The sequence below is a fragment of the Camelus ferus genome, chromosome 1 (assembly GCF_009834535.1).
Source record: "Camelus ferus isolate YT-003-E chromosome 1, BCGSAC_Cfer_1.0, whole genome shotgun sequence".
NCBI classification, from domain to species: Eukaryota; Metazoa; Chordata; class Mammalia; order Artiodactyla; family Camelidae; genus Camelus; species Camelus ferus.
Window position 1 is genome coordinate 66,282,171 of NC_045696.1, and position 27,123 is coordinate 66,309,293.

Sequence of the window (27,123 nt, forward strand, 5' to 3'; positions counted from 1 at the left end):
CTGACTGCTTCAATTTCTGTTATATTAACCAAATCAGCTTATTTTGTTTTTATTTACTGAACTTGAAGCTTTTCCCTTTAACAATGAAATGAACCCCCCTTTGATTTCCTCCTGTAATCAATACTTTCTGTGCAATAACTTTAGAAAACAAAGGCACTGTATAATGTTTGTTTAAATTTTATAAAAGGAAAACTATGATTTGCAACTAGAGTATCTCTCAATTCCTTCCTCTAGTTCTCTGGGCTACATAGACTTTGCTTTGCATACAAAAACTTAATTTAGAAAATAGAAACATTTGATGATTTCCACAACCCTTCCCAATTTTCCTCCTATACCCAGCACCTCCTCCAGCAAACTCAGGAAGACGGTAAAGGGCCAGGTCTATCTGGCTTCATTTTCCTTTCCTGTACCAAACCTGTATCACAAAAGCATCCCCTTAACTTCTCTTAAATTTCTATTTTTAACTACAACTTCTCCACCACCACCATCCCTGCCACCTCCAAACATTATCAACAGAACGTTTAACCCATCAGTTTTGTGGAAGAAGTTGAGTTTTGCAAAGGAAACCTTATAGTACTTTGCATTTTTCAAGTCTTCTAAATCCTCATTCAAATACAGATTATAGAAATTAAAATGATAGCATTTTATTTGAGTTATATCAAATGCAAAGTGTGGGCAATTTAGATCCAGTTGAAAAGGACATTTTCAGACAGCTGAAACAAAATAGACTTTGGGAAAATTGATATTAAGGAGTTGTTAATTGTTCATGTTGTTGACTGTGATGATGGTATTGTGGTTACATTGTTAAAAAGTCTTTATCTGTCATACATATATAGTAAAATATTTATGAGTGAAATGTAATTTCTGAGATCTATTTTAAATAACTAAAAAATATTCTGTTTTCTTACTTTTTGGCTCTGGAGAAAGCCTATAGGTTGAATCTGAGCATGTGTCCTCTTTTTACTTGCTAACTCTAATTCTAACTTGTGGCTCTACTTTGCCTAAGCAATGAAATTTAATAAACTTTTGAACCTTTTGCTTGGAGTATATTTTAAGAATAGTACATTGATTAACCCACTGTGTACTCTATTCAATCACTCAAATATGGGCATTCTTATTTTGGATATACCTAAAAAGCATTTTTACTTATTTTCATTTAATATATTTTTAAATCAACTCCATTTCAAACTTAAATATATTTAAATGAAAACTTTAAATTATATTGTAAGTGGATAACATGCTTATTCAAATCCACATAAAAAAAGATGACAGTAAAAGAAAAATATTCAATGCACCACCTAAAAATGTTTTCAGACACCATGGGCAGTAAGTATAACACAATTTCAGAAGCTCAACATGTGTTTTGAAATTGGAGATACATGCTAGTATGAGACTAAAAACAAAAAAACATAATTTTCACCTTTGGAAATAAATATTCAAATAATTAGTGACTATAATAAAAGTTTATCAGCTATGCTCAATTTAGTTAAATAAGTGTAAATTAAAACAACAATAAATCATTTTTTACCCATAAAAGTGGTAATAATATTAAATGTTGCTAATACCTTGTGTTGGCAAGGGTGTGGGGAAACAAGTATTTGTATACACTCCTGATAAATTAGCACATCTTTTGAAGGCCAATTTGGCTATATATATCAAAAATGTTAATACATCTCCACAAGGATTCAGCCATTTCTACTTTTAGACAAAGAAAGTAATACTATAGTTATTATTCTATAAGAAAACAAAGATGCTTTTAAAACAATGTTCTTTGCCACATCTCATATAATAGCAAAAATAGCAAAAATAGTGGTACATATGAACAAAGAACTATGCAGCATTGAAAAGAATGAGGCAATATGGAAAAATGCCAATAAATATAGTTAATTATTAATTTTATTTTTAAAAGGTAGAAGAAGAGTATACATTTTCAAAAGATCTATGTGTGCCATAAAGTACCATTTTTCCCTGTGAAAGGATAGCAGAGATATTTGAAGGGTACACCTCCTGGGAGAGAGATGAGGGTGGACCATTGAGGTGAATAAGAGAGACGCTGTTAATATTTACATTTCTGTACTCTTAACTTTTGAGAAATCTTATGCATGTATTTTTTTTCTCTGTTAACGAAGATTCTCTGGGTGCTGGGATAATTGATGTTTTTGTTTGTTTTATTCTTCTTTCTTTTCTTTTTAAAACAAATAAAGATTTCAGTAAAAATTTTAAATGACAAATCAGTAGCCTTTTTGAATGGAAACAGGGTAACCAATATTGGATTGTGCATTATATTATCTTCCAGTTAATTACTGCATATCAGGGGCTGACATTGTTCATTTGAGAACGATTGCTTCATAGCTCAAAAACTGCAGAATCTGCTCCAGGAATGCTTTTCCCACGTAGTTCCCAGTTTATCATCCTTAAAATGAAATTGGAATGTTGAGATGAAGAAAAAAAAATGAAAAGGTAAAAGATTTGATTTGAAAGAAGATAAGGTGTAAAGTAGAGGATACGGTAGGAAGATGAATTTGGGAATGAAACGTGTCTCTGTGACGGTGAAGGCTGTATTAATGACTTCCCTACATAGATGATGCCTCAAAGAGGCTGACTGTAGGAGGGAAACAAGAAACCATGATAGTTACCCCACAGAATAAAACTAACACCTTATGAACTTGGGTAGTATTTCTAATGGTGGTCAACGGCTTTTTAGCAAACAACTTCACCTCAATTTTCCTACACTGGAAAGAAAGAAAATGCCATCTTCCTAGGGTTTTTATTTTAAAGTAATCTGTGAATATCTAAACTTCCTTATCCCAATTATGCTCTGAGGACATGGAACTGCTTGTGATTTTTAGCACATTAGTTGCCCTCTCTTCATTCTTTGTGCACGTTTTTCTCTTTGCAGAGAACTCTTTCCCCTAATTTGTTCTCTTTGAAAATACTTACCGTCTTTCTTTTCTCAGCTGGAATTTCCCTCCTCTGTGAAGCCTTCCCTGACTCCACAGGCAGAGGCGGTGACTGCTTTTCCCATGACGTTTTGTTCACACCCACATTACGGCAATTACTTTATTGCACTCTAAGCTTCATGTTTTTATGCCTCTGTCCCCTCTATGCCTTAGGTTGCTTGAAAATAAGGAGACAGCCTTTCAGTTAAACTGAACAAATGTATGCATGAATAATGGAAGGAATAATCCAATGAGGAAGTAATTGCATGCAATGGATGCAAATAAAATGCTTAGCTTTTCCGGTTAAGGTATTATCATCATTTATTCAAAAATATGTATTAAAGGTCTACTATGCATCAGGCACTCTGCCAGGTACCAGGAATAGAGCAGTGCACAAAGGAGAATGTGTTTTGCTCTCTTAGGGCTTTCAAACTTGCAGGAGATCGAGATATGGATCTGGAAACCACACTCCTAAGTGAAGTGCAATGGGGGGAATGAAAGCAGAGCCCTCAGGTATTAGGGACTTCCACTGGCCTTACCCAGTCTAGTGGAAGTCAGGGAGGTCTCCCTGAAGAAGTGATGATGTGTTACTGAGAGAGGAAGGATGCTAGGGGTAAGAATTGGAAAGCAGAGAAGTTGTTGCAGGGCTACTGGCAAGAGAAACATGGGGCTTTTGAGGCAGAGAAAGAAATGCAGTTGGTTGGAGGGTGGTGAGCAAGGAAGAGAGTGTTAAAGAATGTAATATCAGAATATCTGAAAATTTTACAGTTTACAGTATTATGAACAAGAAAACTATATGGTGAAGGACATAATTGTATTATCCGATCCCCTTGTATGGAAATCATCTTTACCCAGATAATTTTCTAAAAGTGATTTTTACACTTGGGTCAGTTAACTGGGCTATGCATGCTCAGAAGAACCCTCTGGAAAGTGTGTTAAAAATAACTAAGTTGAATCTGAGGACATAATGTTGAGTGAAAGAAGTTAGACATAAAGAGTTAAATACACTGTAGTTCAAAAACAGACAGAACTAATCTATGGTTTTAGAAGTCAGGATAGGTGGTTACCCACAGAACGGGGAGGGTAATGACTAGAAGGTGAGTCAGAGGGAACTTCTGAGAAAGGATAATCTTTTATTTATTGACATGAATACAGATTATACAGGTATATTCACTTTGTGAAAATTCATCTAGCTGTAAACATGTACTTTTCTGTATGTACTTCAACATTACAATTACTGAAAAAAAAATTTTTTTAAAGAACTGTGTCAAGAAAACACAGGAGCCAGCTTTAAAAAGCCCACACAAGACCAAAGGGGAACCAATATAAGTATCATAATAATAATAGGTATTGCGGATTAAAACACATTAAATCAATGAAACTCTGCAAGTTATAATGACACTCAAATACAAAGAAATAGTTGCAAATTATTCATCATCCTTCGAGCTAAAAGAAGAACCATACCTCCTTGCTTTCCCAGGAGAGTTCTGACTTAATTATTTATAGCACCCACTTTTATTCTCAGATTGTCCCTGTTTGGCTGATAAATTATATATTATCTCACTAATAAACCAGCTCCTTATTTTGTATGAGTAAATTGGTAAATGAAGGGGAAGAATTAACCATTTATCCTGTCTTCTCAGGGTAACTAAACAGACAAACGAAGAGACTAAGGCTTATTTTACAGAAGTTTTCAGCAGATGGACCTAAAATAGAAATTAAAAGTAATCTTTCTTCAACCTGTAACTGATGTATTTACTTACTCAGATAAAGATTATCAATTGTTAGAAGTATTATTTTAAATTTATTATTATGGTTAATAGAGAATGAGATATTCCGAGTTTCCAAAATAGCACCTACAATAATCACTCATTTTTGTCACTAAAGGAAAAATATGTGTAAGTGAAGAATGGAAGCATTGGATTGGCATCGCCCCAATCCAGTGAACAACCTTAGCACAACTGAGGCTAAATCAACCAGATATTAGGTCTCCAGATAAGATTCACGTATGGTGTATGTAAGGAACTATTTTTGACTTGATTCCATCAAAGCCTTTTGATTTAAATTCCAGTTTACTGGAAATACAAGGTATAGGGAAACAATCTAAATGACACCACCAGGAAAACCCAGAAGATGGAACAGACTGTAGGAAAACCAGTTCAGTTTCTTTAAAAAAAAAAAGCCAGGGATTAAAAAAAAAAAAATGCAGCTTGGTTAAAAGAGACATAAAAGGCATAACAACCAGAGGAAATGCAAATATTGGTTTGAAGTAAACAGTAGCATAGTGCATTTTGAGAAACTCAGGGAAATTTAAACATGGATCAGGTATTAGATAAGATGCAAATGTATTGCTATGGAAAGATAATGGTAATTAATGGAGGAAAAAAGTAGGTTACAAAGCAACACATGATCTCTTAAAGTGACCTCTTAAAAATGATCTCTTAAAAGAGAAATATATTGTCTGTGTGTATGTGTGTAAACACAAAATATCTGGAAGAATGTACAGATGTTCAGGAAGGTTTTAGGAGCAGTGATACAGGTGGAGAGAATATAGTCAGTCCCATGGTATTTAAATATCATACACTTTTGGTTATGTTTTCCAACTTTCTACAATGCACCTATATAGCTTTTATAATAACAAGTAGCTAATTTCAATTAAAATGTGATATTAGAAAGTAATAGTTAATAAAGGGATAGGTAATAAGATTGCTCCATTTTATAAATTTTTATTTTTCTTACCACAATTAACAAGATATAAGTAAATTGTAATACTCAGAGTTTAGTGGGCTGTTTTAATGCTTCAACATAATAATCACAAATGTGTATACCTTGGGCTTATATTTTCTTTCTGTGCATGCTAAGCACCACTTTGTTAATTATTACTGCTTCATAATTTATTATTTGTTCTGTGTTCACTAGTTGCTGTACAAAATATATTCTTTGTTATACTTCATTTTGGGGTGTTTCATTAAATCACAGTGGATTAGGAATAAATGTTCCCAGAGAATTTTTAAAAATATGAATATTCCTTCTAGGATATACAAAATATTTTTATTGCAAAAAAAATTTTAAACATTCATAGATTTCAATTATCACCATAACTGTCTGAGATATACCCTCATACAAATGAAACCTTTGAGGGGGGGAAGATCTGTATCTCTAAAATCTAACTAGTTATTTAACTAACTTTATCCTGCCTTTCCCCAGGAGTATTTCAGGAGACTTATTAGAATGTATAAAACATGATATATCATAAAATAAATGTGGGAATAGAAATTTTAAAAGCCACGGTTGAAAATAAAGAACAACAGAAAACAAATTTTGAAATGCATAGATGAATACCCATAGAACTAGTAAACATAATCTACAAATGATTTTGTTAAATGTCAATTACACAAGTTAATAATATCCATGAAATAAAAGTGAATCAACTGTTCTTAATTCTAAGATTAGATTAGACATTCTCCTGAGATACTGGTAAAGAGATACCACGTGAATTCATGAACATCATTCTCCACAGTTCACGTACCAGCTTCCATCGTCTCAATTTCACAGTATGTTTATCTTTCTTAATTGGAAACATTTCTTTTGGGAGCTTCAGAAATTCACAACTAAATTTCCTTTTTTCCAAAGAACTAATTTTTAGTTCAGCTGACAGTCTGTTAAGGTACCACAAAGGTATTAATGCTATTCATGTGAGTAATAGGGAATTAGAAAACCTGAGGTTAAATTTTATAACTTGAAAAACAAACTCTACAATTTAAAAAAATAAGGTTATATTATACGAATAAAATCCCATTAGCAATCATCTACTGATTTTTTTAAGTGCATATATAATTCTGTTTTTTCTAAAAAGCACATATTTTCTGAGGGAAAGTGATTATTTTCAGTCGAGAGTTGTGTGCCTTTATTTCTTTCAGGCAACGAGATATTTGGCACAGTTTATCACATGCTAGAGATTTTGCTGGGTGCTGAAGATCCAGCGGTGAGAGGACACCTGAAGTGGTGAATTCTATTATGGTACATTCTAGAACACATTTGGATGTCCATTCAATACTGAGTGAACTCCCTTGTTTAGCTATCACTGCTGCAGTTTAATATTTGACAGTACACAGGCAAACTTGGAGTGGCGATAACATGATACACAGGTCTCCTATGTTGTTAATGAGGAAGAAATTCAGCACTGACTCCAGTATTAACTTAGCATTTGCTTTTGACATTTAGAGTGTGGAGGGGAACATTTTTAACTTTGACTCCCACCCATAACTGGTACACCAAGCTGTTATTTTCTTTTCCTATTTTAACAGAATCAGAGCAATGGTAAGCTTTGATATACTGGTTTGAATTTGGAAGAGCCATCTTTTTCAAAGTTATCAAATATCTTGCTCAGTTGAGAATACAAGAAGTGAAGCAAAAGCCAGGGAAGGAGCTAAGAGCCTGTCAACCCCTTCAAAGATTAGCATCTCTGGCCTCTTTTGAAAGTTGCTTTCTATTCTTAAAGCATCATTTTGCTTTAACATTACCATGTCACAATCTCTAATAGCAACATGGAAATCACAAACAAACATTTTTATATCCTGGCAACCTTATCGTTAAATACAAGGGAAGTGTGTGTGTGAGAGAGGAGGGGTAAAAAAAAAAAACGTGGAAGAATGTAAGAATTGAAAAGGAGAAGTAATAGGAGAATCAAACTTTTTGATTAAGGTGAGCAATTAATTTAGTTGAACACAAAGTCTAGATAACTGTTCCTGGATCGGCTTGTTATTTTATTGGCCTGAACACATTGATTGATTACATAACACACACACACAGACTTACACGCGGCACCTTACACCCTAGTGTCTACAGCATACATTCTGGCAGTCTGTGTCCGGGGGGCTGCGTACGACTTGGCCATGGAAATAGCTGTAGTTGAATAGGCCTTCCTCATGGAATAAGGATAGTTCCTCTCAGGTCCGATATCTGTTTGAAAGTGATAAAGATAGCGACATAAAAATAATTATGCCTCGGTAAACTTTGACAAAAAAATGTCATTTTATATATTCTTTCCCAAAAGAGGCAAGAATATAAATAGTCCAAGAAGGAATCATCTAAGAAGAACCCTAGAAGAAAAATCTAAGATTCTCAACCTAAAAGCTTTTATAGATTTAAAATTCAGCCAAGTAATTTCCTTTTTTTTCTTTTTTTTTCTTGCAAGGAGAGGAATTTCCTTAGTTTTTTCAGTGACATTTTTAGGAAACCCAATACGTTACATTTTTTAACAACAAATATGTATCTGACTTAGCTCTCAGCCTATTTCTCTGTTTAACTTTAGATATACATCTTTTAATTTTATTTTTTTTCTTTCAGCTGATGAGATTTATTTATTTTTTTAGTATAGTTTTTTTTTCTTTTTCAGTTTTATTAGGTAGAATTATTACAGTTCGACTGTACATACACATTATGTTGCATGTAAATACATAGACACAGTATACTGCCCTTTTTTTTAGTTTACATATATGTACTAATTATTGTTTCTAAGAACAGATTATATCTTTAGCTTTTTAAACTTACATAATTATCAAAGGAATAAAGCCAACTACAAAATAAGAATCAACAGAATGTGGTTATATATTTAGTAGATTGAGTAAAGTGAGACATATAAGATTATGACACATCAAAATTATCATTATATTTTTGGATATTGGACATAGTTGTAGTTACAGGGATTTTTTCCCAACAAACATACCACTAGCCAGATACTAAGGTTCTAGTGTTGTGAATCAGTTGTCCTCCAACAACTGAAATTTCTAATGGGGTAGGCAGGGAGCAAGCAAGCAACGTTCCTTGGGCTGGTGAGATGTGTTTCCTCTGGGCTGGGAGGGATGCTACCGCAGGCGAGGAAGTGTGCTGTTTTATTTTGTTCTTACCTTTCAAGAGGTATAAGCAGCATGTGAGGACAGCGCCGGCCACAAAGCAACCCAGAGACCCAGCCATTCCGAGCCAACAGGACCAACCAAATTTATACTGGATGCCAAGAAATATATTGTGGAAAATCAGAGAAGAACGTTCCACATAAACGTCAACAGCATACCACACAGAACCAATGATTCCTGGGGCACCTGAAAGAAAAGAAAATCACTAAACATAATGCAGGCCTGTTTTCCATTTAAATCCAAGGAGATTTAAGACCCACCACCCAGACCCACGATTGAAGTTACATCAGCTACATAGTCAGCACCCATATGGAAACTGCTTTTAAAGTCATTCATCTTAGCGTGTTGGGGTTAAAAATAAGTGAAGCAAAAGTTGTGTTTATGTTACAATAAGTCTTTATCTACTACTCCCACACCATATAAGACTAGACTAAGAAATTGTGCTCATTTTAAATAAAAGTTAATCCTCCCAGATTAGTCTTTCTGAAAATTGATTAGCTTGACATGATGCCTCTTGCTTTTGCATATAACTTGCATGTCAGGGCTCAGATGTAAGAAAAAGGGGTGGGGAGCTGTGGGACAAAGGTTATGTGAAAACAGTGTTTCTGAAATCTGTGACCCCCAAGAAACTCTCACATTTTTTTGTAGTGAGTCTGTGATATCCACTGAAGTCACAATTTCATTGCATTCTTTTCCCAATTGTTTAATGCAAGAAGTAAAAGAAGGACCAGATCATGAAGACACAGTAACCTTTCGAATACAGAATATAAATTACCACGCCTTTTCTATAATACTATAACCTATAGCTTTAGGCTGAAAAGTTCTTTTCTTGAAACTTAGAAACAGATTTTCGTGTGTATACATATACACACACACACATATACACGCATTTATATATGGCATACTAATATCAAATGAGGACCCTGAGGCTTTGGCCATCTCTGGCAATTTATTTTAGTCATCTCTCCAGCCAGTCCTGCAGGGATTTTCTTCATTGACTCGGTTTTCTTTATATTTAGCTTGTTATGGTATTTTATAAAAATAGAGTACCTAGTGATGTCTCAAAAAACATTCTAGAACAAAATTTCATAGCATTAAATAATGTTTAAATTTGTTAAATAAAACAGTGTTTTATACAAAAGCTTTATGTTATCACGAGACTGGATATGGGAATAAATATCTTAAAAAGGAAACATTACTAAATTCTTGTGACTTTTTAATACAGTTAAGGATCATTAGGGTCTTGACTCAATGCTTGTGTGTGAAAATATTAGGGAGGCCCCATTTTTTGACTGTGGGATGGGTGAGACTCTGCTATGGGCTTACTCTGCCCACACTGGACCTTTACCACAGCAATTAAGAGGATATATTTCTGCTGGGGCTTAACCTTATTTTTCAGCTCAAACAAAGGAGCTAGATTAAGTAACTGGCCTAAGGTCACACATTACACTTATGTATCTCCAAGTATCTTTAACTTCAAGGTTCCTATATAGTCACGCTACACTTCCTGGTCAGGTACTTATATTTGCTTTGTTAACTTTTCTACTGCTACCATAAAAGAAGACGATTTTCTCTCTGGAGGGTGGGCTCACCTCCAGAGAGAGGGTTTTACTCTTTCTGTACTTTGATTTCTTCCATAGTGTACGTCTTCCCAACTTGCATTACAATCCAAAGGAGGCATTGTGCTGTGATAAAAGAAGACTAAATTGAATTTGATGACAGAGCTCAGTAAAATACCAATTTTGTTGTTTCACTAATAAACACTGTGTGAAGTGTTTCTTGATTTATTGTTTATTAGTCATGCTTGATTTATTAGTCTTCAGAACTCCATTTATTCACCTGCTTAAGTGGAGATAATAGCATAATCTGCTTATTGTTACAGTTATGACCCTAAAGGTTGGCCTATGAGAGATGTCTAACACAGGACTTGGTACAATTTAGTTAATTGGTGGCAGTGTGTAGAGGTAAGGAGGTGGTGGCTTAGGGTTTATTTTAGGATTTGACTTCAGGAATAATCACAAAAATTTTTAGAAATTTAAAGTGTTATATAACCTTTGAAATGGTTAAAAACAGTTTGAGGACTTCGATAAACCTTGATGAGGGATAGTAACAAAAAATTAATTATCTAATTCCAAAACTAAAGAAAGCAGGGTTGCTGGAGGTGCTCTTCGTTCCTTTAATCTAGAGAAGCAAGTTGCATATGATCCTAAAGTGAACTGCTTCAGAACAGCACCCTTCTTCACCTCAGGACCTTAGGTTGGTCTCTGTCGCCCCATCACTGAGTCCAGACCAGTACCTGCTGTTAGTAATGTAGTTCCAGCAACAAAGCACATGCGGGCTTTGATGTATGGCTCAGCAGGGAGGAATTTCACACAGTCAAGACCAAGCAGCAGGGTGATAAATCCAAATCCAGCTAGAATGTCTGCAGTAATCATCAACGCCCGAGTTACCACCAGCTTCACTGAAGATCAGGGCATGTGGCCAGAGCATAGTCAGAGGAGGGAAACAGGTTAACACCCAGGAGCACATCAAAAAGCAGACAACCACGTACGTTAACCTACATTAACACATGCCCACTAAAAATAAACAAAAAAATCAGACTTTAAATTTGCATGAACTTAAAAATAAATACCCTTAATTTTTTCATAAACTCTAAAAATGTCATGAGACAATCGCCGTTATTACTTGTTTAAGCCCTGCTTATTGCAGTCTTGTTGGCCTCCCAGCAAAATGCCTGGCATATGGTAGGGACTAAGTAATCGTTTCCCTTTTGCCTCCTGTTGTGGAATGAGTCTTGTTCACAAGTATTATAGCTAAATGCCAGATTGAAAACAGAGGATCTCTTCTTCAGAAGATAATAAATGTTCAATTAATAAAACATTACTACGTTTGTTTGAAGTTTTACTGAAAAAATGTAAATAATTGGTTAAGGTTTGGCATAAGGGAACAGAATAAAACACTTCAAGACATCTCTTGCCAATTCAGACTGGTGGGAGCAATCAGCAGATCTTCAGAAGGAGAAGGAGCTTCTGCTTTTTAGAAGAAGACTATTTTTGGAAGCCAGGTCATATTCTTTCTCATTCCTTCTGGTTGTGATCCTTCTTGGCCAACACTCTGCAATAATGCTTCAACCTTGCACTGTCAACTGAGCGTATTTTAAAGCTGTAGCCAATGATAATATAAGGTAGAAAATTTAGGGAAGAGAAACTCAGGTAAACAGAAGTGGAATAGTAGCAGTCATCTTCCACAATGGAAGTGTCATCAACTGTGAAAGCTTCCTGAACTCGAGTCCCAGTTATACTAAACTAAAAATAGGAAAATTGTGTCACATATGGAGGCTTAATAACCTGAAGTCAGAGCTACTGTTATTTTAGCTGGCTACTGGAAAGGAGTAATAACATTTATTCTTTTGATGATACAGTAATTATGTTTTTTTTTTTTTTTTCAGAGTGATCTGGGGTTTCCTTGTGTCTGAATTTTTCCTCAGTGGTGAGATAACTTTAGGGCCTATTTGGTTATAGATTGCTTACAAAAAAATGGCCAATTTTCCTCATTTAAAATATAAAATATTTTTATAATCTATCTAAGAGAGGAAATCAATGCATAAAATCAGTTTCTACCTTACTTATAGGTGACTAAGATCTCAAAATATGGCATTATTTTTAAAAATTTTGGCTCAAATTTCAAATGCAGGCCAAATCAAAGGCTCCCTTTTTTTTTTTTTTCCAAAATTGAGGAAAGAGAACAATATGTAATTCATTCGATGACATTAGTTTATATATTTCAACACATATCCTTCATCCTCAAGTGGTATATACCAGTGGGCCTCCTACTCAGCACCCCCAAGACAAGTAGTCCCACACTTTGGACTGCCTCCCTTGGAATCTTCTCAGTCGCATTCTGGAAACTGGGACCAACAGGGCCAGGACTGCCATTTGGATGGGTGCCTTGAAATCACTGTGGGTCCTGGTCTTTCCTTCTCTGACCCTTGCTCCATACAAAGTATGATTCAGATGCTCTGTGGAACTCCAGGACTCATTCCTACAGTGCCATCCAGAGGCCCCCATGGCTAGCCCAGTTCTGAAAGGCAACTCCACAAGAAGGTTGCCAATGCTGACCAGTCAGGAATTTCCTTTTTGTTAAATACTCTGATTTGGGGGGTGGGGAAGGACTCAAATTAACTGTATCAATATGAGCCCTAAAAAAATGTATCTGGGCCCACATATCTTAGATATACAAGGCCATGAGAAAGGTTAACTAATTGTGATTGTATAAAATAGATTAAAGACTGAAAATAAAATCCTTCTCTCTTATAGGTGACATCCTAACTCAGAGGGTATAGTTACATTATTTTCTTAGCCTACATTTTCATCTCTTTTTTCTTTAAGCATATGATAGAATTTTGTAAAGAAAATTAATAGATCTTTGGGATGTTATTTGAAAGCAATAGGTAAGACTATATCAAAAGAAAAATGTGAGACAATACAGGCAAAAGATAAAGGAACATTTTAAAAGACAAACAGTGGTTTTCTCCATGTAGTAGGCTTGTGAGTGACTTTATTCCCTTTTTGCATAAATGTAGATAACAATATTTAAATTTTGAGCTACTTCATCTTTCTATCTTCTTCTCAACTCTAACCTTAATGCTGCATTTCTGGACTAGCCCAGTGTCCCCATGAACATCCATTTCCATTGATCAAATCATGCTTCTTTGTAGGTGGAACTAGGTTAGTGCAAGAAGTGAAAAAGAAAAAAAAAAAGAGACCTTTTGCTAAAAAGTAAAATAAAGGCCTGATGAATTTGTTAAAAATGTTCCAGGCACTCAAATCCTAAATGGCAGAAGAGATTTTAGATTTAGAGCATGGCGCCTTTTTAAGTGCTTTTCCTGGACTGAAATAGCTGTTCATGGGAAAAGTCACATTCTAAGGGTTTACTTTTCATTTATCTTGAGAAAAGAAATTGCCATGTTGTCCCATTAGCCATCATTTGCTTTGAGAGATACTAACACCACTTTGCTTTAATAACAGATCCAGTTATTCTCAGCACAATTTGATTAAATAAATAAATAGTATTGAACAAGAGTTGAGAGAATGAGTAATAAGATTTTCAATCTATAAAATTTCTTTATTCATAGAAACATGGGTCTTGTTAACACCTAATTATAATTTAAAGCTAAAAGATAAGGAGGATGAAGGAGCTGGCTTTTTGATTTCTGCTAATACTGTGCCGTGTATATTAACTTTTTCATTCCCTGGCCCCACAGTCTGTGTGTCTCTTTGCCTGTCTGTCTCCCTACCTGTTTTTCTGTCTCGACTCTGTTCCTCTAGCTCCACCTTCTCTCTTAGCAAATCTTCCATAGAAATATTATAAATTTTCTATTTGACCTAAGTCATAGCTAAAATGCTTTCATCTAACCTGTCAATTTGAATCATAAAATCACAGTACCCTGAAGAATTCATGTCAATTTAAAGTGCCTGCCATAGGCCTACTGTGTATAAGGCGCTATACCTAACACTTTGGGGGTAGCAGAGCTGAGTAAGATAACGTTTTTACCCTTAAAGGTATTTATAAATACATAAGAAAAGATAAAAATAAAATATGCTAAAAATTTTTCAATTCACATTTCAGAAATCAACTAAATTTCTAATCAAAACATTTAAAATTTGATAGAACCTTAATATAGTACAGTAGAAAACAAAAGCACGCAGTGGAAACCTGAGTTCGGTTTTCTATAGTATTCCCTCCCAGACAAGGGGAAATGTCTAAGGAATACGTACAGGAATGTTCAGCATATATAGAATCGTACTCATCACAGGTGCGAATTCCATCAAAGGCATTTGTGACACACTCCCACCAGAGGCCTCGGCATTTTGTGCTCACCTAGATGTTGGAGAAGACACCGTGTGAAATGACTCATGCGGACACACCCGAATTCACCATGATCAAAGGAAGAGCTTGGCTGTGGTGAACTTGACAGCAAAGTTAACAGTGGTTGAGAGCATGATCAGAATTTCATTGACAGAAAACAATGCATGTTAGAGCATTTTCCCTTAAACACTAACAATTAAAGGCTTTCCCCACCAGGAAGTGAATTCACTTCCTGATTTGGGGGGTAAGGGGAACAAGTCATGCCTAAAATGGATAAAATCAGAATTAAACATATGCAAATTCCTATGGCTGGTTCCATCATCAAGTTAGTTTAATATGGAAATAAGTCATTTCACATTTCAATAAGTCCCTGTGCTGACATTTACTCATCAAAAAAAAAAAAAAATCCATGTGAAAATAGATGATAACTGCTGACATTTTGAGTCTATTAGGAATGTACATTATTTTTTCTTCATCATGAACAATGAGTTCCGTGAAGACACATTATTATATACAAGGCTCCTAAATTGAAAATGATAGCCAAAGAAAGTTACACATAAAGACAGCAACACATGAAATATAAAGATCACTTCTTTATATTTCTTCTTCTTTGCTCCACTGACAGAACACAAATGCTTGAGCTGTGGTATGGATGTAAACAAACTAAACACTAATTTCATACAACCTGACAGCTGTAACCACTTATACTTTGAAATGTTGTACAGATGATTCTAAGTATCCACTTAGAGCTAAAAGGTACCAGTGTCCTGAGCTTTCTCATATTTTATCTATAAGCTGCAAGTCACAATAGATTTCTAAGAATTGTAAACATGCCAACAGAAGACATTTTCAAGTGTTCTTGACAGAGCTCATGCATATGGAACAGATCTAATATCATTGTTTATTTTGATGCAATTATAGATTCACGTTGCCTGGAAATCTGGGAATTTAGTAAGATTTAACCAAAAAATTATCTTAGAAAATGAAAGCTTCAAGTTTTCCTTAAGGAAAGAATAAATAAAAGAGCAGAAAGAATAAATAAAAAGTGGGAAGAGAAATGCAAAGGCAAGGAGATTATAACTAGTGTGGAGAAGAAAGGTAGGAACACAGAATGCTTTGATTTGCCAAATAAAATTATATCAGACAGTATTTGTGCTATGAAACTCTCTGCCCCATGTTCTACTTTGAAGCTGTATTGTATGTCAGATAACACTCTACTGCTGGCCACTCCACAATTTTGAATGCTGTACTTGTATGATCACTTTGTATGTAAAATGCTTATAATTGGTAATAATTCATAATTCTATATTGAGTCTACACTATGAAGCAGTTACAGTTTAAGCATGATATTATCTCACTTATTAATTAAAGGATTCGGTGAGATATTATTTGCATTGTCTATTTCACAAATAAGCAAAATGAGGCACAGCAAAGTTAAATAAGAACACCAAGAAAGCGCGGTTAAATGGAGGAGAAGGGACTCAAACACAGCAGCCTGTGTGTACGCTCTTAAGCATAGTGGTATAACTAAAACCCATTTTATTTTAAATCCCAGATTTATTTCAGGCTAAGTACTCCAGAATCGGAAACTGGGGGATAGCTCTGGGTGAAACAGTAGGCCCTAACTTTAATCTCATCCTACGGCCATGAGTCAACAAAACCTCACTTTGACTTGTTCTTCCTAAGGTTAAATCTGGGAGAGATGCTTTGAAATTTCAGAATACTATCTGACCTGAGGCACAACAGAGACCAAAATTTAAATAAAGAAAACCCATCTTGTGAAATTTAATGTATCAATTTCTAAAGAAGGATGTGGATATGTAAATTCATACACTCATAAAATTTAAGCTGTAGCTGAAAGATCACAAGACTTGAAATCTAAATTGGCACTCATAAGAGTGCTGCATTCAAAGCCTTACCTTTTTTGAGCCTCAATCCCCTTCACTTTATCAAAGAGATAATCTTAGGGTGGTTATAAGAATTAAAAATTACAGACACATACAATTTAAGTGATTTGCTCGATAAATAATATTAGTAAAATACTTAAACATCAGAATAACCTGAGTAGTGATTATGTTCAGGATTACTAACTAACCGTAATGAAAGTGGAGGAAGGTAGCTGCCATGGATTGAATGGTGGCCCCCGCAAAAGACATGTCCACGCCCTAATCTCTAGAATCTGTGAATGTGACCTTATTTGGAAAAAGGGGCTTTGCCTATGTGGTTGAATTAAGTTATCTTGAGATAAGTTGGTCATCCTGGATTACTAGGGTGGGCTCTAAATCCAATGACAAGTGTCCTTGTAAGAGACACACAGAGGGGTGACACAGGCAGAAGTGAAAGAGGCAATGTGACTGTAGAGACAGACATTGGCTGATGTGGCCACAAGTCAAGGAGTGCCTGCAGCCACCAGAAGCTGGAAGAGGCGAGGAATGCATTCTCCCCCAAGACCTTCAGAGGCATTGTAGCTTCTTTTAGCTAACACTTTGATTTCAAACTTCTGGCCTCCAGAACTATAAGAGAATGAATTTCCCCCATGTTAAGCCACCAAATTGTAGTAATGTGTTATGGCAGCCCTGGGAAGTGGATACAGTAGAGACGATCTGTGCTGAATTCTTTTATTTTTTAATTGAAGTATAATCAGTTTATAATGTTGTGTTAGTTTCTGGTGTACAACATAATGCTTCAGTCATACATGAACCATGAACATATATTTGTTTCATGTTCTTTTTCACCATAAGTTACTATAAGATATGAAATAGAGTTCCCTGTGCTATATACAGTATGAACTTGTTTATCTATTATATATATATATATATATATATATTAGTATCTGTCAATCTCAAACTCCCAGTTTATCCCTTCTCACCCTTTTTCCCTCCTGGTAACCATAAGTTTTCATTTTCTATGTCTGTAAGTCTGTTTTTGTTTTGTAAATAAGTTCGTTTGTCTTTTTTTCTTTTTTTTTTAGATTCCACACATAAGTGATATTGTATGGTATTTTTCTTTCTCTTTCTGGCTTACTTCACTTAGAATGACTATCTGGGTATAGGTCAGTGGTAGAGCCTGTGCTTAGCATGTGCTGAACTCTTACACCACAACAAAAAGCAAGCCTTCTCATAGCCTGTTGCCCTTCAGTCTCTCAATTAACAGGAACACACTGGATCCAGTTCATTCCAACTTGAGCTAGGTTATATGGATTTGAAGTCACTACTCCATAATCAGAGAGTGACCGTCCACAATTTCTTAACTCAGCCACTAAAACAAACTAACGGACCTACTATAGTCATTCTTGTTATATGTGAGGTTATTTAGAAAGTGGGCTGAGATCTGTATGTGAAGATACTTATTTTAAGCTAAAAAGAGTATTTTTTTCTTGCCAAAATAATCCAGTAGTAGTGTCATTTTCAAGGCTATTGATCATTTACCTGCAATGACCATATTTAGAAAAGCAATGAGCTCGTTAGAGGCAACAAGGAATCCAATTTCATTAGGTATTAATGCTCAGGGGCACACTGTTAGATTGCTTGGTATTCATACTCGGTTAAGGTACGTGAGAATAGTGGCTGTAATTAACTAAATTTCTGTGTTAATATAGCACTTACTGGAGACACCCTTAAAGGTGCCTTTGTGCACAAAAGACAAGGTTAAAAGACTGTATGTTATTTATCACATTTAGGAAAGCTCTTCTTGCCTATAATTTAGAGTCTTCACTTACTTATCCCTCTGTTGTACAATGACTTATTAAGAATGCTCAAAGAGGCAAGTAAATTTACATTCTTTAAAGTCTTAAGACAAGGTTCTTAAAAAGCAGACTGATGCTTAAAATATTATGGTTAACCTTCCTTAAAGGGCAAAAATGCAAAATGTTAACTAATAATTTTATCTCACAGGGTGGTCCAAAATAGACAATTCCAAATTTAAGCTTTCTCCTCTTAACATGTGATCTGTATATTAATAAATAACATATAAAATAATACTAGAGGAACTTTTATATTATTTCAATGACCATCTGATGACCCTAAAGTGAGGATTATTTCCTAAGTGGGGAGAAGTCAGTTTATCTAAGGTGTGGCAATAAAAGCATACGTCACAAACATAGTAAGGCCAGCATAAATTTCTTAATATTCATTAGTTGCCAACAGTAAAGCAGATTTTACAGAGAATTCCAGATTTCTGGCTTCCCTTGGAAACTTGGTCAACGTGGCCGCCGGAACTCCCTGGTCCTATGTAGCAACAATTACTGCGAGCTAAGTGGCCTCTCCTGTGTAGGTGGGGCTTGTGCTCGTGGATTGCTCACCATCCCCACCCAATCTGCCTCTCTCATGGATGCTGGCTACCTGGTTCTTATAGTCGTTTGAGTCTTCCCCTCCTGATACATGATAATGACAGTAACTCCCCTAGCTCTTAATTTGTCAAATTTCTACCTATCATTCAAATTTTACTTCTCTTTTTCTGCGAGGTTCCCCCAGTCTTTCCAGTTGGAATTAATGTCTTCTTGGATCCCACAGTAATTTGTCCATTCTTATGTACCATTTATAATATTGCATTGTCTTTTTTATGTGCACTTATATGCATCTGTCTCCCAAGTCTGTTTGTTATCTTTCAAACTATATTCATTGGACGTTTGTCATGTGTCAGTCAACAGGGTAACTAAATGCTGGGGATACAGCAACCACCAAGACTAGCTTGGTACCCTGCTTCAAGGAGCTGACAGACCCTCCTTCTCAGCATATAACAGATGCTCAATAGATGTCTATTTAGGAAAGATATCTATTACTTTTTCTAATCCATATACATTTACTCTCATTTGAACTTTGACATAGAAAATGGTTGCTGATATACTGTACACACAGTTGATGGTTAGTGTGTGTTTTCTACTTTGACTGAACAGACTGGAAGAGCTAAATCCAGGCGTCAAAGGACTATTATTTAGAACAGAGAGTTTGTGCTGATGTGGTGTCAGTAACTACTCGACTGGCTCTGGAAGGTGTTTATTATGGCACTGAAGACGAGCAGGGTGACACTCAGAAAAAGCTTTAGGAAACTAGCCTGATAATGACTCTTCCCAGTTGAGTTTAGAGTGGCATGAATTAGTCCCTTGATCCTGGGATTTCTTATTCTAAATTCTAGCAGGCTCCCATTAAGGCTTCTCTGTCTTATTCTTTGTCAATTTCCCTTTTCTTACCACTTTCAAAATATTTACAAGCAGGAACACACAATTTTGCCTGCTCTGTCTTCTTCACTGCAGTTTTGGGTGTGTCTGTCTTGCCTCCAGATATTTCATATATCTTTTGAGAATGAAATAAATTTAAAAATACTTCAGCTGGCTTTTTCTCCTCCAGTTACATAAGACAAAAAAATGTATATAATAATTATACACAACAGGCTTAGCAAATATTTTTTGTTGGTTGACCACTATCAAACAAGATTTTTCTTTGTCAATATGCATCAGGTTATAAACGCATATGCACTGGGATTTGTGTGTAAATATAGTATATATAGGAAGAATAACGCATTAGCCAAAAGAAAAATGGAACAAGTCATGAAGATATATTCTCTTAAAAACCACTTTGTATATGCATAAAATGGGAATTTATGGTTTTCATACGACATTACCATCCCTGTGCTAGTGTACTTGAACACTGAAGATGCAACTTACTTGTTTCCAGTACTTACTTAAATATATTTATTAAGATTCAAAAGTGTTAATAATACTATAGCAAATAACATGTTACTACTGAAACTTGAAACATTTTCTATTTGAACCCAAAAGACATTTAAAATTTTAATACTAGAATTCTGAACTTTTAGATTTTATATTTTATTTTCTTTTTCTAACTACCCCAGGGTCTAAAAGAACTCGAGAAGCATTTACACTAATGAGAAAGCAAGATTAAAATAAACATAATAGATGCCACCTTTCCTTTCCACTCTACTTATGTGCCATGAATTGATGTGCTAAAGTATATTTGGTTTAGCTCTGCTTGCTTAGTCATGGAGCTCCAGCTAAAGGTGTAAGTGGTAAGAGTTGGGTAATGCAAACTTAGTAGGTAATACAAGATTTGTGTGGCTTTCATGGTTATATTACTTAATTTACATATCTGAACTATATAAATATTTCAATTTGAGTATCTGTTGTTTAATTTAAATAATACATTTAATCATTTTGAATGTTCTCCTTATGAAAATATGATGTCTCAACTTTGCAATGATGAGTGCCTTGTGACAGATCAAGATTTCTGTTGAGCGAATGATTACAAAATACTAATTTCCTTGCTTTACTCTCTCTTTTTCTTCATTTCTTTCTCTCTTTGCAGCACCAAGCAGAAAAGCTGTATTTTCTAGATGAGAATGGACTCTTCACCAACTTAATTATACATCTCAGGGGACTGGATCTTTATTCCGATCTTATCAAAAAGAGGGACTAAATCCATATCTTGAGAAAAATTTAAATTGTAGCAAGGTGAAAGATACTGCCTAAGATAATGTGATGGTCTTTCTACAGAGATGCTTCTCATTTAGGGCTCAATGTGAGATTTGTAAACATCGCTTCACACTGTATTTCATGCATGCATTCATTCTTTTAATAGGGATGCCAGGTATCTAACAGGTACCCAATTAGTTCATATTAAGAAATGCATTATGAGTCCCCACTGTGTGAAAGGGCGTAATAGGCGTTGTAGGAGATCATGAGATGAGTGAAGGCGTATTTACAGCTGAAGGAGTTTGAACTCAGTTGGAAAGTAAAACTAGTGTATAAATAATCAGAATACATGCCAGATATAATAATTTCAATATTTACTTTATGTCTGAAAGGACCGTAGCAACATTAATGCAAATGGAAATCCCAGCGGAGAACCTGGTTATCAAGATAAAATAAATCCAAATGTGGGAAATTTTCATTTGAGGTAACAAAATTTTAATCATAACTATGCTTGATGTTTAGCAGATTCTCAGTAAATAATTAACAGAAGTTGAACTGAAAGTGAAATAAGCTTGTGAAAACATTTTGTTCATGCTGATAATTGAGAGACCAGTAACTGTGAAGAAGGTACCATTCTATTTCAGTGTGGATAATGAAGAATTACCTATTTTATGATATGGTTAACACATTAATAATGTTATTAATTCATAATTAATTTTCTTTTTAAATGTATTTAGTAGATAACTTATGCTATTTTGTCTCCACTCTCTGCCTTATTCCCTTGGTTAGACAAAAAGGGAACAGTCATAAGTATAAAGATGGAAAAACCAACAGCTCAGAGAAGTAAACAGAATTTGTCCAAGAGAATCAATAGAGAAAATAGGAATAGAACTTAAATCTCATATTTCTCCCTTCAGTGAACATTACACAAAATGTCATCTCTGCCTCCAGAACAAAAACAAAACAATAAAGTGCAAATAGATGATAATACATCTCACATTTATTGACTAGTTTGTATTCGCCTGGTACTGCGGTAAATACTTTAGATACACAAGCTCATTTAATTCTCACAAGACACTTATGATGTGCATGTTGTTATTCTCCCTTTACAGAAGAGGAAATGTGGTTTTGTAGCAATTTAAGCATCTGTCTAGATTCATGCAGCTACTTCCTGACAGGGTGGGATTTAATCTCAGATCCCTGTATCGTTAAGTCCAACCTGGAAACATTCACACTAAAAAGCATTACTCTCCTGGCCCCTTCAAGGTGCTGTGTGACGATCTAAGTAAGAAAAAAAAAAACAGTGTCATGGTCCACAAGATATTGCTGCTTAATGACTTCTGTATAGAGATGGATTTTCCTCTATTTAAGCTCCAGGTAAATGACTCCATCCTTCCTTCAGTTACCCCAACACAATACAGTGGATTTCAAACTTGACTTCTCCTTAGTCCTCCGCCTTCTTCCCCCACATGCAGTCAGTTATTAATCCCATCAATCCGAGTTTTTTAGTTTCCCATGTCTTCTCGTCTTTTTATGCTTGCTGCCACACTAGTTCAGACCATCAACATCTTCATCCTGTTCTATGGCAAAAAGCTTCCTAATTGGTCTCCCTATAATTCATTTTACCCTTTCTAATCATTCCTTACAAGTAGGCAGAACGATGGATCTTTCTAAAATACACATATGTGTTTGTTTATAGTGAAGCACCCTTGTCTATGGCATAAGCTGTATATTTCACATGAACACAAAGCCCCTATGACCTCCTCCCTACACTGGAAACACTTTCCATGCTTTGATACGTCCAAAGCCATAACCATACAGCACCTCTCCCATATCTAGATCTCTGCCCATATCATATCCTGTGCTTGGAATATTCTACTTATCCTGCCCCCCTCACCAGCTCAAGTCTAGTTCAGATACTTCTTCTAGGTAGCCTTCACTCATTATCCAGGATTGGGTGAGCTGGCTGCTCGGAGTTATCTGTAGTCACTGCACTAGTCACATCATACTGTGTCTATCAGTTCACCTGTCTGTCTCCCCCAGTATGCTGGAGGCAACCTAAGGAAGATCCAAGTCTCATCCTCCTTCATAACCTGTACCCAGCACAGTACTAGGTAGACAGCAAGTGTCAAAGAGCATTTGTGGATTGAAAAAAGGTGGAAAGAAAAGAAAAACAGAAGTGCAAAAGGGAGGGATAAAGAGATAAAGGAATAGGGTGGGGGGGGAAGAAAAAGAAGAAGAAAAGAGAAGAGCTTAGGGATTTTAAAAAGGGAGGAAAAAGGAGAAGGGGGACTAAAGGGAGAGGAAGAAGGAAAAAAGAAGAAGAGAGGGAGGATGGAAGAAAGGAAGGGAGGGAAAAAGTAAGGAGGGAAGGACAGTGGGAGAAAGGATGAAAGAACATATGAAGTTACAGGTAAATGAAGACTATTGACACTTGATTTCCTAATGGAAATTTCTGGGGAGGCTTTAGACACCATCGGCTCTCCCGCTACTGGCCATCTCTCCGGAATTACAGACACTGTCTAGTCAAGGAGTTCTGATGTTAAAGAATCTGAAGACCAAAATGGACCTTAAAACCACTGAGTTCAACTTTGTTTTATAATTGAGGAAACTGAGCTCAAGACATGAACTGTGACTTGCTCAATAGAAGACAGTTAAGATGCCACCAGAGGCTGGGATGACCCCCAAACCCAAGTTCTCTTCACTACATCAGTCTTCCCTCAAGACACATGTGAGTCAGTAATGACAGGAGCAGGATGGGAGCTTAGGATCTCTCGGTCCCTGATTTTGAGGCTGTGCACTCTGCAATGCCATGTGCTGTTTCTTTTTCTTAATGTTTTTACTTAATGCAAAGAACTTTCCTCTTCAGGCCAAGTATAAGTAACGGTGAAACAATATTTTGTAGTATTTTGAGTATTCTCTAGTAAGGCAAAAGGCTAGTTGAACTTTCTTGCCTTGTGCTCTCTGTTACTCACCTTTTTTCTGTACTTCTGCGATTTGTCCTCTTGTCGGGAAGGCCCCTGCTGCCATTTCTACCTTTTGAAATCCTTTGCATCTTTCTGAGGCTTTGTTCAAATGTCTTTTCCTCCCGGAAGCCTGTTTCAATGTCCCTGGTGGGAAATAATCGTTCTATCTTCTTTGCTCCAATGATACCTTGTTCATTTCTTTCCCATATATGAATGGGCCATGCCCTTTATTAGAGTCTCATGTGCATCTTTGTTCCTCACTAAATGCTCACTCCTGGAAGGCAGGACCCACTCTTGCTTTATCTTTGCCTCCCCTCGTAGGATTAGCACAGCACCCTTCACGTGACATACATTTCATGCCTGTTACGTTGAACTGAACTATCGACTCCGTTTTCCAACTCTGATGCCCACATCACTGTAAAAGACTACCAGATCTAAAAATTCATTATACTCCTTTTTGTTTAAATTTTCCATGGGTATGTTTTCTTTTTTAAGGCACTTTTATCGTGTCAACATTTGTCCAATAGTTGTTTAAAGTGAGCTGTTAATATGGACCAAAGAAGATATGTACATGAGCACGGAGAAGAGTATAATTAAGCCAATGAGTCTCAGAACCTTGAAATTTATGGATAATTTTATGACTTTATATGCTGGCCAATTGAAAGAGCAATTATTATGAGAGATCCCTGTCTCTTTAAAAATATTGACAATAAAGAGATTATTAAAGAGAAGGGGGCTAATTTGTTGAAGGTTTCTTCTTTCAACATGGAGGCTTCTTGGAGATTCTATAGTAATACATTTCAAGCACGGAAAGTATGAAAGACGCTAAAAACTATTACGTGCAGTCCAAGGTTAGCAAGGATTTACTCATGGTGAATAACCTGAACTGTTCCTTCCATTCATTTTAACTAGAAGTGTTCTTGCACAGGACAGACGGCAAATTGGCTGGATGAACTGACATGAAAAGCAGGAAGGCACTTTCCATGCCGGGACTCCCAGTCTCTCTCTGCAAGGTCTGACACTTTCTAAACCTTCGTTTCTTCTCAGGGGAAGTTAGCAGCTCCATCAGCTTAAGCAGAAAGATTTTCAAATTGTTTGGGAAAATATTTTAATAATGTTTTTAGAGAAGATTTTGCATATTTATAAAAACATAATTTTAAGCGTGCCCAAAATCAGTATATTTCTGTATTCATCACCTAGTATATTCGAGCAAGCAGAACGTTTGCATCTTTACTTTTCTCTGAGTACTGGTCAAAGGATAGTTCTGTGTGTTGTTTTTTTAAATTCACCACTTATATTCATGGTTCGATAAAATGCACCATCAGACTCACATATAGCAGATATCCTTTATGGTATTTCAATCGTATCATAATTTTCAGAAATATAATTTTCTAGCACTAAGGAAGTACTTATAACCCCATTGGTTTTGAAATGCCACTGTAGAAGTCAGAGAAGAAGTAAAAGCAAGAAAAGAATAAATCAGAAAAATAATACACAGAAAAATAGAAAGATGATTGCTTTCTATTTCAAACTCTCAGACTTAAGAATTTAATAAATGACATTAGGAGACAAATATAAAAACTTGGCCCCGAGGTGTCTTTCTTAAACTTCATAAAAGTATAGCATTTGTTAGAGTAAACTCTTCCCTTCAGGATGTACCTAAGAGAACATACTCCCTATTTGAGTTCCTGACATATTGTTCCTTTTTCTTACCTACATTTTCAGAAACCTTACTGATGAATAGCTGCTGATTCTGAAGATTTGCTTTTTACTTAGCTTTACCTCTCTCAGATTCCTAGAGCTACAGAAAAATGATTCTACATTTCAAAATTACTTCTTTCTGAGCTTCTCCAGTGAGAAAAATTAAAGTTTCAAATGTGAAACACTCACTCATTCTTGCATGAACAGTAGGCTCCCAAGTGCAACTCATTTTTAAAAGAGGGTTTCTTAAATCCACATCTGTCTCCAGTACCTCGTGACACACTGACAAGACTTGTTTTCCCATGGACTGTGTTCATCTACTTGGAAACGCCTTAAAATAACATCTTTCTATTGCATAGTAATTGGATAGGCTTTTTATGCCTTGAGTTTGATCACTAAACTTTTAGATTATCACTCCTTAAGAAAGTCTACCATGCTACTCTTAATGCTGTAGTCAAGATGAGTAAATACCTGTTTGTGAGGGAGGGTGTTACTGGAATGTTATTCAGTTTCATATATGCAGCAATGGAAGAGGTGAATTCTGGAGGGATCAGTGGCAGGGATCATATAACTACCCTTGTGTGAATTTATCTTTATGAAAAAAGAGGGGTTACTCACTTACCTCATCTGTAAAATGGGATAACAGCAATACCTACCCCAGAGAGTAGCTGTGAGGAGTAAATGAGCAAATAATGACTCAATAAGTAGTAAGCAAGGAGCAAGGCCACACACATTGGCTAGTACTACTATCATTAGTTCTGGTGAACATAGTGTGGCACTGGGGCTCAGGGACAAATTGGGTCAGTAAAAGAAGCTGCTGGCTTCTTACCTCCAGGGAGTCATCTGCATTCACCATCCAGCAGTCTGTCCAGGTGGCCACAACCAGGAACCCAGCAGAGAAAAATGCAAAGAAGCAGGCGACATACTGAAGACGGTCCCTCATCTTAGCGAGCAGCCTGTCTGCAAGCGACACATGGGCAGCTGGCAGCCCTGGGGCCACGCAGGTAGCCGGAATGCTGCTGGTCTTCTGTGCCTCTGGTACCCGGGGATCTTGAAAATCCTGGTCTTTTCCCTCTCTTTCCTCCCCAACTGCAGGCGTCTTAAGTTGCGGTGAGAGTAATAGAAACAGGCTGTAACCCACAGAGGGGTCCTGGACGTCATTATCTGGAGCAACCGGCCTCCAATCAGAAGGCAGGTCAGTGAAAGGGCTCAGTGTGTTTGGGGTGGGGGAGAAAGGAGCCCTGGTAGTGCGTTCTGCCCAGACTCTGGGCTGATGTGAGGTGATGGTCACCGGAGGCACGTGCCAG

General features: G+C 36.1%; 1 protein-coding gene across 1 annotated transcript; it reads right to left on the reverse strand.

The window, feature by feature from the left end:
• Positions 1-3,402: 3,402 nt before the first annotated feature.
• Positions 3,403-27,095, reverse strand: CLDN16 (claudin 16). Its single transcript, XM_006188866.3, is given in 6 exon segments — positions 3,403-7,901; positions 8,849-9,040; positions 11,151-11,315; positions 14,632-14,734; positions 26,646-26,897; positions 26,900-27,095. Coding segments are annotated over 6 exon segments (924 nt in total). The 5' UTR covers positions 26,978-27,095; the 3' UTR covers positions 3,403-7,767.
• Between the last annotated feature and the right edge of the window lie 28 nt (positions 27,096-27,123).